Source organism: Podarcis tiliguerta, assembly GCF_965153285.1.
Source record: "Podarcis tiliguerta genome assembly, chromosome: 17".
Classification (NCBI taxonomy): Eukaryota; Metazoa; Chordata; class Lepidosauria; order Squamata; family Lacertidae; genus Podarcis; species Podarcis tiliguerta.
The window spans coordinates 22,692,709-22,705,512 of NC_139550.1; the positions used below are offsets into that span (position 1 = coordinate 22,692,709).

Here is a 12,804-nt window from a genome sequence, read left to right on the forward strand (position 1 = left end):
AGTGATGAAAAATGTTGTGAATAAAGTCATGTAAGTGATCTGTTAAGAATTTTTGTACATCAACCAAAAGTGCTCATGTGTTGAAATTGCCAGGTAACAATTTATTTATGATTTGTTTATAAAGAAATATATATCCCTGAATACTGTTTGCAAAAAAAAAACCCATATAAATACGAACAATAGTATTTAATAAAATGCCCTTTAAAACTTGATAAAAACAAAACTATACATCCTGGATAAAACTGAGTAGAACTAAAAATAAAAAGCCTACAACCACTGAGTAACAAAGTCCATGGCTTCTATTACAAGCATTAATTGATATCAGTGTCCAAATAAATCAATAGGCTATCATGAGATTTTGGCCATATTTTCTTAATGGTACAGGAAAAACAAAAAAACCAACAACTTATGCCAGCTTTTGTTTTCTCATTAACAAAATTTTAAACACCCTCAAATTTCAACCATTTTGTAATTGAAGAATTTAATGTCATACATACAGCATCTAGAGACTGTTCTTTTATATTCACAGCATCCAGTTCTTGCTGTAAAGCACACAATTCCTACAAGAGTAAAATAAATTAGTATGCAGGTCCTGCTACTGGAATATTCATTACCAGAAATCTGTTACCTGAACATAATTAGTTATACCCAACCTTTGCTAAATGAAAGACTGGTTCAGATATCCAAACAGCTGGAGTTTGTCCAGTTCCTTGTGTTTATCTTGGCGGTGGCAGCATTTTGGGCAGAAACCATGGAGTGAGGGATAGAGATAGGGCACATCAAGGAGCAGAAAAGATCAGACAAATGAGGGAGCAGGAAGGATCAGACAATTTGGTTTTTCTTTTGTTTGGCAGTAGTCTCAGGCAGAAACCAAGGAGGTAGAGTTGTTTAGTCGATGAGTCGTGTCCGACTCTTCGTGACCCCATGGACCAGAGCACGCCAAGCACTCCTGTCTTCCACTGCCAGTTTGGTCAAACAGCAGGAGGCAGTGGAAGAGAGAGGGAGAGAGAAAGGACAAATAATGGAACAGAAATGTTCATATAGGAAATACTGGAAATCACCAGCTCATAAAGCGAAAGCTCGCCTAACGAACAATTTCCTAGGAACACACTGTGTTTGGAAAGCAGGACCGGCGTGTTTGGTTAATGAAAGCTACTACAGTGGTGCCTCGCAAGACGAAAAGAATCCGTTCCGCGAGTCTCTTCGTCTTGCGGTTTTTTCGTCTTGTGAAGCAAGCCCATTAGCGGATTAGCGCTATTAGCAGTTTAAGGGCTATTAACGGCTATTAAAGGCTTAAGGGATTAGCAGATTAGCTGCTAAAAGGCTATTAGCAGCTTAGCGCTTTAGAAAAAGGGGTTGGGGAGCGAAAAAACCCCTCAAGAATCGCAAGACATTTTCGTCTTGCGAAGCAAGCCCATAGGGAAATCCGTCCTGCGAAGCACCTCTGAAAACGGAAAACCCTTTCGTCTTGCGGGTTTTCCGTCTTGCGAGGCATTCGTCTTGCGGGGCACCACTGTAGAGGGTACGTGCATAGAAAATGGACCCCTCCAAAAAATATGGGGAGTTGACAGCTTAGTCAAGATCATGCTATCCTACATAAAAGGATTTCAGCTTTTGGATTTCCGCTGTTGGATTTCTGCTACAGGAGTTCTTTTTCATTTATCAATGCTTTATTGATTGTGCTGGGGCTCATCAAGATGTAGTTCAGACATGAAAGCGTCACCTGCAAGAGCTTTTCATTTGCCACTTTCATCTCCATGTATTTAGCTTGATCCTCTTCAGACATATTTTTGACTATGTTTTCCGCAGCCTGCTTTTCCTGCTGGATGTCATCTTCCACAGCTTGAATGAGATTTTCTTTGCTGCATCACAAAAGCAAATATTTTGTAAATCTGTTTCATTTTTTAAAAAAGGTTATTCAAATCTCTGATTTACACAGAAGTACTCAGCTTGCTCTACTAGCATTTCGTTCTGACAGGTGCTAAAGAAACATGGAGAGAACACCATTTCCTTTTCTCCTAACCACTGCTGCCACTGCCCATTTTCTCATCTGTTACTACCAGATGAGTACCAGGAACAAGGAAATTACTTCAACTCCCATCTGCTGAAAAATTCCAGGGAGGAAAAGCATAAGTACTTTCCTATTTAGCCTGTAGGCTGATCAAAACCAAAGTGTCAGAGTTAAACTAAATCTGAATCAAATGCTTACTTTGCTCCCTGCCCCACAAATACATGAGAAGCTCAATCATCAATTAAAAGATTTTCTTTGACCTCAAACCAGAACAGAACCATCACCACAACAAACAAGAGGTCACTGATTTTATATATATGGCATTTTAGACCAGTACACTCCAATTCACATGACCAGTGAATGAATCAGAAGCATCTTTATTTGCATCAGCTACTAGCCACAGAAGTAGCCACAGCATGGGATGCGTGTGGTGCTGTGGATTAAATCACAGAGCCTAGGGCTTGCCGATCAGAAGGTCGGTGGTTCGAATCCCCACAAAAGGGGGAGCTCCCGTTGCTCGGTCCCTGCTCCTGCCAACCTAGCAGTTCGAAAGCACGTCAAAGTTCAAGTAGATAAATAGGTACCACTCCAGCGGGAAGGTAAACAGCGTTTCCGTGTGCTGCCTTAGTTTGCCAGAAGTGGCTTAGTCATGCTGGCCACATGACCCGGAAGCTGTACGTCGGCTTCCTCGGCCAATAAAGCGAGATGAGCACCGCAACCCCAGAGTCGGTCACAACTGGACCTAATGGTGAGGGGTCGCCTTTACCTTTACTAGCCACAGCAAAGCAATGCAATGCAATAAAATGTACTGAAGAAAGAGGTAAAAACTTAACTATAGAAAATACATTTTGGGGGTTTACATCAATTGCCCCGCTAAAAACATTGCAATTTTTGCTGTCATCTGATCATATTGATCTGCTAAAAGAAAGGACACAGTGGCAATGGTTGAACAACTCGGCATGCACAATAATAGAGGGGCAATAATATCAATCCTCAAATCTTTATAAAGAGTGCAAGCCCAGTGAATGTGTCAAAGGGGATCCAGGTTTATGCTCACCATCTCTGCTTCCAACCCTTTTCTGCATTAAGCTTCTGAACAGAGCCCACAGGCACACTTTGTAGGGGCATAAGCCTTCTCCATTTAATTTGCATTTTGCAAGATACTAGATCTCAGAAAGAGAGAGAACTGAAGAGGGCAGGAGTGGGGATTGTGGGTGTGAGTCTGACCCCTCCCTCTGTTGTGCGCCAGTGCTTATGTAAATAAGGCTAGCTTGAGCACATGAACTCCTGCCTTGAAGGAACAAAATAAAAAAAAAATCCTTCCAGTAGCACCTTAGAGACCAATTGGTATGAGCTTCTGTGTGCATGCACACTTCTTCAGATACACTATCTTGAAGGAAGTTATACATGTTGGGCTTGCGGAAAACATTTGTACTGTGCCTTCTTTAAGGGTTTGGAAGCTGCAGGAAGCTTTAAGGCTGAAATTTACTATTGAAGATTATGAGGGAAACAGCTTGGCAGGGGAAGGGTGAGAGTGCCCTGACCCTCATGCAGTAGCTTGGCTACTCTCTACAGCTGTTACTGAAACCTTCTCCCTAACCTTTGAGCTAAGTGAAGCATGCACATTCTTCCTGGGGAAAATCCCGGTCTGTACACCTGTGCTGGTAAGGCCTATGGCACTGTACAGAACTGCAAGCTCTGAGTATCCAAGTTTGGGTGGCATTAAAAGCATTAAAAGATGAGAGAGAGAGAGAGAGAAACAATCTGGCAAGCAGCAGCAGCAGCAGCAGCAGCAGCAGCAGCGATGTGAGCAACAGGATCAGTTTGGTAAAAATTGCTCTTCATATTTTTTCCATCACACTACATCTTTCCATATTACGTTATCAGCCGTATTTCCCCTGTGTTCCTTCTCAGCTATTAGCACTCTCTCTCTGACACATTTAGGATACTGGCTTACCTGAGATTGGGCCCCATGGAAGTTAATGGGCCTTACTTCTGAGCAGACATTAAAGAATTACTCTATTTAGTATCATATTACACTAGTACCTTGGTTGACGAATGCCTTGCTACTCGAACGTTTTGGCACCCGAACGCTGCAAACCTGGAAGTGAGTGTTCCAGTTTGCGAATGTTCTTTGGAAGCTGAATGTCTAACGCGGCTTCTGATTGGCTTCCGGAGCTTCCTGCAGCCAATCGGAAGCCATGCCTTGGTTTCCGAATGTTTTGGAAGTCGAACAGACTTCTGGAACAGATTCCATTTGATTTCTGAGGTACAACTGTATTTATTCATTTAATCTAGCCAAAGCCATTGCCGAAAGATAGAACTATCATATAGGAAGATTAGGGCACAATATTACAATGATCACACCCACTCTATCACATAGGCAAATCACTATCATAATATGAATATTTATACTTTCTCATGTGAACCGGAGATGAACCGGCACACGGGTGTCAAATAGGTTACTGCAACTATAGTCACAGCTGAATCAGAACTGATCCAAAATGTTTAGTGCCTTCTCCTCTCACTGGTTTTGACTTAATGATACATGTGACATATAAAAGTTAAAGGTGATTTTTAATTCTTTGAATGTAACTTATACCTAACCTCCACCCTGATCAGCATGTTAACAACTGCAAAGGCTTTTAGCTGTCACTTTTAATATGCACTTTGTATATTTATAATGTCTGATGTTTGGTAACTGTACCCCACTAAAAAATAAACTTCTACCCATGGCTCTCTGTTTCCAATACAATCATGTTTTATTGGAAACTCTAACCGTGGGTAAACTTGCTCTTTCGCCCTCACTTCATGTCATAAACATGATACCTGATCATATTCTAAAACTTCCTTATTGGCTGCAAGTCTATTAAGTCACATATGAACCCAAGTCAATCTTTTGCTAAAGGCATCCTGAAGTTCCTTATTTTAAACGACGTGCTTGCTAATAGGGTACAAAGGTTGAAGCCAAGCGAAGTTCACATTGTACTCTTCTTTTTTTAATCCACAAGGATACACGCAAACATGTATATGATGTTCCAGAGAAAAAATAAGAAGGTAAGTGATTGGGTAAACTGCTAGTATTATCAAACGTATAGATGTTTGTTTTATTAACAAATGTATAATAAAATACATTGTTTCACAACCCAAATATTAAGATTATAGTTTAAATATTATATTGGTTCAAAGCTGTATGAATTCACTTGATGGCTTTGCAAGAGGACATCTTTGGAAGCTTGGAAAATATTTTTCAAATGTTTCCCCTCAGTTTAAACAGGGAAGCTGCCCGTTTTATTCTTCTTAAATAACGGAGGGCCTTTAATGGAACACTTCAGAAATAAATGTTAATTCCTGAAGAATTTTACTTGATTTTAATACATATATACATGGACTAAAAGGAGGAAGTTTTCACAAGAGACACTACAACTTTTGTGTGGGTTTTGCGAGGTTATTGTTATTGTTTGGGTGCTCCAATGTTTCTAGATACTGCCGGCTGTGCTTTTCTCTATCTTTTGAGATTTGCAAACTTTTCCCTATAGGGAAGGGTCAAGCAGTTCGCACCAGTGCAATAGATATGGCTCATGTCTTGTGTAGCCTTGATCAGTGGCGCCATTTCAGAACTCTGGAGGGAGGATGGGCAGGAAGAAAGATTCTAAGTATCTGAAGTACTGAATAGCTGTTGCAGTTTCTTTCTTTAATATTTGGCAACAGCTATAGCGATTGTATTAAGACATCTGATGAAAGAACACCAGTACTTGGATAATTTTTATTGTATTTCTACAGGACACCTCAACAGATCACAGCTATGTCGTTTTTTAAAGTATCAGAACACTAGGTGAACCAGACAAAGACAATAGAGATTTTAAAAAGACTGGGAATCGTTCATGATGTATTTACAGAAATATTGTAAAGAAATGGACTCACTAGCAGGGTTTGAGTAAAACACTTACAATTAAGAAAACAAGAGTAAAGGTTAAGAAACAACAATATGGAAATTAATTAAATGTAAGAAGTAACTGAAAGAAAATGTGGTATAAAAATGATAAGAATGTAAGAGCATTCAGCCAAAAGATGAAAAATATGAGAAAATTTAAGCAGAAGTAGCAAATTGTTAAAGAACCAGAAGGAGAAGTTGAGGGAAGTCACAGGGTGGGGGGAGTTTTCTTTCATTCTATTTTCTTTTATATGATAAATGTGTTGAATATTAAATTGTAAATTTTAATTAAAAAATATTTTAAAAAAAGAACACTAGGTGAAATAATTTCTTGAACATTGACAGATGACAAAGGCCTGATTTCATAGCATGAATGATATATAGTTTACATTTCCATATTTTACTCAGTTCTACAAATCCTGTTGATTCACCTGGCTTTGCAATCACAACTATGATGCTCTTTGTGAACTTCTTTTTCATCATCAAATTGAGCTTCAATACTATTCAAGTGATAACGTGTACCCACAGGTTCAGAATATGAAGCTTGCTTGGCTCCCGACACTGGTTGCAGCTCTCTTTTTACATCCAGTTGCTGCTTCTCAAATGGTAAGCTTCATAACCGAATCAAGCTACTTGGCTACTTTTCCTATAAAGCTATTAAGAGCTCGATTCTTTACATGTGTTCTATGAAGAAAGCCACATTGTGTTCAATGTGGTTGACTCCTATGCGTACTTAAAACTGCAGCCTAAGGCTATTTTAACTCCTCTTTTGGGGTGGGGTGGCAGAAATTATCACATTCATATAGATGATAGGACCTCCGTTGCCTTGCAGGATATCTTCAGAAGGAAAGGCTTGTGGGTAAACCCTACACAAATCCGGAGTGCAGTCCCTAAGACGGTTGGATGGTACTTCCTTCCAGCAACTCCTGCCACCAAGCTGGTGACAAAGATATTGCTATGATTTCCTTTGGACCACACCAGCAAGGTCTGGTTGTCTGAGAATACCATACACACTGCCCAGACTTGCACCCTGGGGAGGTCACTTGGGTGCAGCTAACGTGGTGATTTGACTTCACCCCTGGAGGCGAACTCCATTGTCTTTCGAGACAGATGGATGCCAATAATATATATGATAGAGTACGGTATGTGAAGGATCCAAAACCCACAGAATACAGTGCCTAACCAGTCATATTATGATTCTTATCACCTGCAAAATACGGTAGTTATTTCATGGTACTCCCTTCTTAACACCAGGAAGAAATATTCCATGAGTGTTTTTTTTGGTCCTTGTAGGCTGGTATGGGATGTGCCTTGCATTAAGTGAGGTGGGGAAATAGATGGTCTTTTTTAAATAAAAGTTCCCTTTAGCCCTACAACTCTCTGCCAAAGCATTTATATTCAGTCCTGAATGATTCAGTTATTTCAGATTTCTATGCTCAATATTCTACTGTAGAAAAGAGTTTAACTCCAACATTTTTTATTTGAGCCCCAAGATTTCAACAAAAAAGGAGCAGGCCTGTTTTCCTACAGCCTGAACTACTTTTTCTGGTCATTTTCTTTCACATATTGATCATATAGCTGACTCTAATATGAAGGACCACAAATCTGAACAGCTGTAGCTTTATTTATGGTTATATAGCTGTTTTGTGCTGCTGCTTTTGTTTCTATATTGATGATACACTTTTAATGTGGTGTAGGATTGTGTTTTGCAATGTCACTTGTTCTGATTTTCTTTCTGAAGATTAGCTGAGCAGAATTTTCCTTTACAACAAACAATAACATCAATATGTTTTAGAAAAGTTTTCATATCCCTATATATGAGAGCTTGATGAACATATTATCTGTTTTATCCTGGTAATCTTCCCCAATCTGTATTTGTAACATTTTCTCTCTCTTTGTTTAACAGGTTAAGTGCGAGGAAGCAGCAAAAAACTATACTTCTGTTCCTCCTGGCCTAGACAAAAATGTTTCTATACTAGTTCTCAGTTACAACAGCATCACTCTAAATGAAAGTGATACCACAAATCTTCAAAAGTACATGAATATTACAGAATTATACCTAAGCAACAATTCCATTTCTATTCTCCGTAATTTTACTTTTGACAAACTTTCAAAATTAGCAGTTCTAGATGTCAGCAATAATTCTATCAGTACAGTTGAACAAGCAGCATTTGCTGGTTTAAATAAACTAAAGATTTTGCACCTACAGAATAACAAAATTGTGCAATTAGATTCCAGTGTGTTTGTATTGCTAAAGAGCTTGGTGGTCTTAAACCTAAAAAATAACCTTTTGAGATATTTTGATGCAAATGTATCCCTTAATTTAACCAAAATCACATTAATTGGAAATCCATGGAATTGTTCATGTGACCTCCTTAGTTTACAGAGTTGGCTGAAGACCACTAAAGTAACCATGGGTAAGTATCAAAAAATGTATTGGTGTTTTAATCTATACGATTTCCATTTCAGGAGGACTAAGTGTACTCCATTGATGTATGAATTTAGCTATCCTCACATCTTTTATTTTTGAGATAAGGATTCCTTTAGACTGAGAGCCAAAAATGCTAAAAGGAGTTGTCAATAAAAAGCACACCGAAAAGATAAAATATGAACTAAATGTCGAGCACATACATTAAGTTGGTATTTGAAAAGGTCATGGTCATGTCTGAAAATTGCCTATTCATCCAATAGATTTTGTATAGGAAAAGAGGCGTTTGCCCTATGAACTAGAAATGTGCTAAGTAATGTGGTTTCAGGAAAAAAAAAACAGTGCTATCCTATATGCACCTACTAAGAATTATTCCCACTGAGTTCAATGCAACTTACTCCCAGCCTTAAGACTCCTATTAAACAGATGAATAGCACAGTCAAACCTGCCTGAGAGTATTATAGGTGATACTGAATATATTCATATATTTTATGCCCAGGAATATTTTCATGGAATGAATAATTGTTGGAAATAATATATTTGCCTCTGGCAACCCTATAACACTAGATGGTCTCATGGATTATTTTTAAAGTTCTAAACTATACTGTCTGAAATTGTTTTTGAGGTCAGCACAGACCAAAAACTTTAATCTTTTTGAAATGTTTATATTTACAGAAAATGAGAACGGTACTGTGTGTACGTCTCCAATCAGCCTGAAAGAACAACCTATCAAGACAGCAATTATAACTGACTGTGAGAAAAGAGAGATGACGACTGAAGCAACCACCTTATCTTTCACTTCTCTTAATCCAACTAATGATAGTCTATCTCTGCATAATGGTACAAATAGAAAAGCACTAATGTCAGGTATATTTCCATTTAATTTACCGGCAGCGCCCATATGGCTATAGAAGCCATGCATTTCAGAAACAATACTAAAGATCATTTAGTGCACTGATACAGAATTTAAAGTAATGCGTATTGAATCCAAATTTAGCTGTCTGCTAAAAGTAGGGCTCCCTCTGTTCATGGATAGCTTTTGATCCAGCAGAGGAATCCTGCTGGTGGAAGGAAGAACATTATTTTTGCCCAATCCCCACCCGTTCTGTAGTCTTCCCACAATCCCCCTACCCTCTCCAGCCGATTTTCATAGGGTGCAAAGGTCTGCAAGGTGAACGGGCAATTGGTAAAGGTTGCTCCCCTCCTCTTCTGCCATTATATCAAACCTGTAACTGTGCATTCTTCTCCTTAAACATGGTTAAGAGCAGCTCCACCATTTCCTTTACATTTCTCAGGAAGAAGAACTTGCACAGCCTTGTGTATTTTAAGCAAAAATTCAACAAGGAGCCAGTCCTTGGCTTGGTTTATAGACTCCAGTCTCTATGCTATCCTCATATAAATTAGAATATTTAGCATATATATTGATAATAATATTAGATGTATTACCAAAATAGCTTTTGAATGGTCTTTTAAAACAAGTAATATGCTGAAAGTTATGCTGACTATATATAATTGCGATATAGCCTTTTCTAGTTTTTTATGCATAGTGGTAAACGTCAGATTAACCCAGACAGTCATGCGTTATTGGGAGCACAAAGTTCAAATTCTTTTGTTAAACTTGTTTCTGGTGCAGCTAGAGCTCAGCTGATCTAATTCAAGATACTTGCCCAGGGCCTCATTAACCTTGATGAATTCTTCCACTGATTTGGATGAATATGTCTATCTGGGGTCACTAGTCACAGACAAACAGACATAGCTAGACCTGGAATGAGGCAGGTACCTGGGATCCAAGCACACAGCACAATGTCCATTTAACTGTACCAGTTGAATTCCCACAATTATGTTAATGACAGATGCCTTCAGGACTCTTTAACAGAGCAACTACTGAAATATGTTCAGTCAAGTGCCAAACTTTACTAAAACACTGCTTTTAAAAGGCTAATAGTCAAATGTCCTAAAGATGATGTGTTGGCGTCACAGGTGTGGGAATTGCAAAACCACAAACTTGATTCTCCAGTGGACTGAAGTGCAAAGTGACTTTTGTATATTCTTTTTCCCCTGCAGCTCTTTTTACCTCTGAAAAGCTGATATGGAAGGTTAGGGAACCCTGAGAAACAGAATAGGGGGTGGTACCAGGAGTTGCAGTGGGGATGGGATTTTGCAAAAATCACCTATACCCCTTCTGCCCACAGAAGCAGGCAATTTGCAGAGTGGGAACCTCTGCTGGATTTAACTCACTTCTGTGAATGGAAGGAGTCTAGCTCCAACCCTTTATTTTTCTATGGAGAGAGGGAAGTTACTTGATAACTTCTGATAGGTAACCTTATGAGGAAAAATGGAGTAAGAGTTGTATTTATACTGAAAAGTACTAAAACGATGTTTGATTTATTTTAAGGTGTGGATGTTCATCGTCCTGGCAAAAGTTGGACCTTTCTGATTGGTGTCCTGGTTGTTGTTATCAGCATTTCACTGCTGATTGGAATGGTCATCAAATTCCCAGTATGGTACCGTTATTTGATTAGCTATAATCATAGTCGTTTGGAGGAAGACGAACCAGAGATGTTTGAAGAAACTTTCACATCTCATAACTGCGCATTCCCACATACACCAGGTACCAATGAAGAAGAATCGGTTGTGGTTTTTGAACAATTTCATACATTTGTTCCAGAAGAAGATGGATTTATTGAAGACAAATATATTGATACATGAAGAGTTACTATGAATGTTGCCGTCTGAATCTCTCTGCCCCATTCTGAAATATGTGCTAAGGGCTGTCATATCTGTAGCTTTATAAAGCAATGGGCTAAAAAAACCAAACTGTTGCTGCTTGTGATTAATCAAAATATGCACTATTTAATCTTGGCATCATTACAGAAAACCACTATTGGTGAAATGGTGTTGGAGGATCAAAGGTTTTTTTGTATGTAAATCAGGGCATTTTGCTTGGGTACCTGAAAGAGAAATGTAGCCCTATACAGTCGTACCTCGGCTCCCAAACGCCTTGAGACTTGAACGTTCCGGTTCCCGAATGATCAAAAACCGGAAGTGAGTCTTCCAGGTTTCAAACTTTTTTTGGAAGCCAAATGTCCGGTGCGGCATCTGCTATTGTTTCCGGCACACCTGCACAATCGGAAATCAACTGGAAGCTGTGCCTTGGCTTCCAAACGTTTCAGAAGTCGAACCGACTTCCAGAACGAATTCTGTTCGACTTCCAAAGAACGGCTGTATATTTAAAAACAGGCAAAACAAGGGTCTGGCATGCTAAGGAAGTCATTACACAAATCATTAAGGAGGCATCCTCTGGAGTTTAGAATCCGATCATCAATGAAGAAGAAATAACATCTTCTGTCTCTGAACATCCAGAAATATGTAATTAATTAAAATAATTCTAATTAACAGAAACTAAGTTTCGCTTCTGTTGCACTATACAACTATGACCGATATAAGATAAATAAAATAAATAAAAATGCTTGTTTGCACTTTTAAATGAACAAAAAAATCAGAAAAACAGGTTGATACCATGGGTACCCTTCTGGAGTGGCTGTCTGCATTAGGGGTGGGTGGCACTGCGCAGCGCTGGTTTTAGTTCTACTTGGATGGTTGTTTCCAGAGGCTGATGTTTGAGGAGTGTTCTTTGGCCCCTTGGAGCCTTCAATTTGAGGTTCCTCGGGGTTCAGTGTTAAATTAAATCTTTTATCCTATATGCTACTTCTGGGGTTTGTGATGGTGAGCTGAATTTTTATTTATTTAAAACTGACTTGCTTTGTTGTACATTTTACCCCTTATGCTGTTTAACATCTACATGAAATCACTGAGTAGGGTGCTGGTGTGGATGCCCTGGACCACTGTCTTGCACCAGCAATGGTCTGGACAAGAGCTAATAAACAGAAGCTCAATCTAGATAAGACTGAGGCACTGTTAGTGGGGGTTCCCTAAACTGGATGGCTGGGACGCTGCCTGCTCTTGATGGGGTTACACTACCTCTGAAGGTGCGCGTATGTAGCTTGGGAGTACTCCTGGATCCTTTGCTATCGCTTGAGATTCAGGCTGCCTCTGTGGCACCAAGTGCCTTCCATCAACTTCAACTGGTAGCCCAGCTGTGCCCTTGTCTGGACAGGGATAGCCTAACTTCTGTTGTCTATGCTCTGATAGCCTCTAGTTTAGATTACTGTAACACATTACATGTGGTGACCGCATTGAGAAACTTCAGCTGGTGCAGAATTTGGCAGACAGGTTGCTCAGTGGGGAAGACAGTTTGAGAATACAATGTCAATCCCGGCCCACCTGCCAATTAGTTTCTGGGCCCAATTCAAAGTGTTGGTTTTGATCTCTAAAGCCTTAAAAGCAGCAGCTAGACTGGTTACTGGGAGTGGCTGCCAAGACCATATAACACAGGTCCTGAAAGACCTACACTGGCTCCCGGCACGTTTC

At 39.4% G+C, this 12,804-nt stretch overlaps 2 protein-coding genes across 8 annotated transcripts in view; one reads left to right on the forward strand and one right to left on the reverse strand.

The window, feature by feature from the left end:
- Positions 1 to 12,804, reverse strand: part of IFT74 (intraflagellar transport 74) — a 40,635-nt gene that overhangs the window by 20,078 nt on the left and 7,753 nt on the right. For all 6 annotated transcript variants that reach the window (XM_083420060.1, XM_083420059.1, XM_083420062.1 and 3 more), the window contains exons 9-10: positions 1,724 to 1,862; positions 498 to 560 (exon numbers count right to left, since the gene is read on the reverse strand). In XM_083420060.1, coding sequence (XP_083276186.1) covers positions 498 to 560; positions 1,724 to 1,862 — 202 coding nt within the window. The remainder of the gene's footprint in view (positions 1 to 497; positions 561 to 1,723; positions 1,863 to 12,804) is intronic.
- On the forward strand, positions 4,947 to 11,769 carry LRRC19 (leucine rich repeat containing 19). 2 transcript variants are annotated; one of them, XM_083420441.1, is made up of 5 exons: positions 4,947 to 5,068; positions 6,474 to 6,551; positions 7,852 to 8,362; positions 9,049 to 9,240; positions 10,769 to 11,769. In XM_083420441.1, exons 1-5 carry the CDS (start codon positions 5,036 to 5,038, stop codon positions 11,080 to 11,082), a joined length of 1,128 nt encoding a protein of 375 aa, XP_083276567.1. In that variant the 5' UTR covers positions 4,947 to 5,035; the 3' UTR covers positions 11,083 to 11,769. The 2 variants fall into 2 exon arrangements, with proteins under 2 accessions (XP_083276567.1, XP_083276568.1); XM_083420442.1 differs by lacking the exon at positions 4,947 to 5,068 and adding an exon at positions 5,826 to 5,846.

What these genes read in the sequence shown, in the direction of transcription:
- LRRC19 (XM_083420441.1), top strand. Translation starts at nt 5,036, where the DNA reads ATGTATATGATGTTCCAGAGAAAAAATAAGAAG. An exon ending in GACCACTAAAGTAACCATGG is followed by an intron (nt 8,363 to 9,048) that starts GTAAGTATCAAA and finishes TTATATTTACAG; the next exon opens with AAAATGAGAACGGTACTGTG. An exon ending in TAGAAAAGCACTAATGTCAG is followed by an intron (nt 9,241 to 10,768) that starts GTATATTTCCAT and finishes ATTTATTTTAAG; the next exon opens with GTGTGGATGTTCATCGTCCT.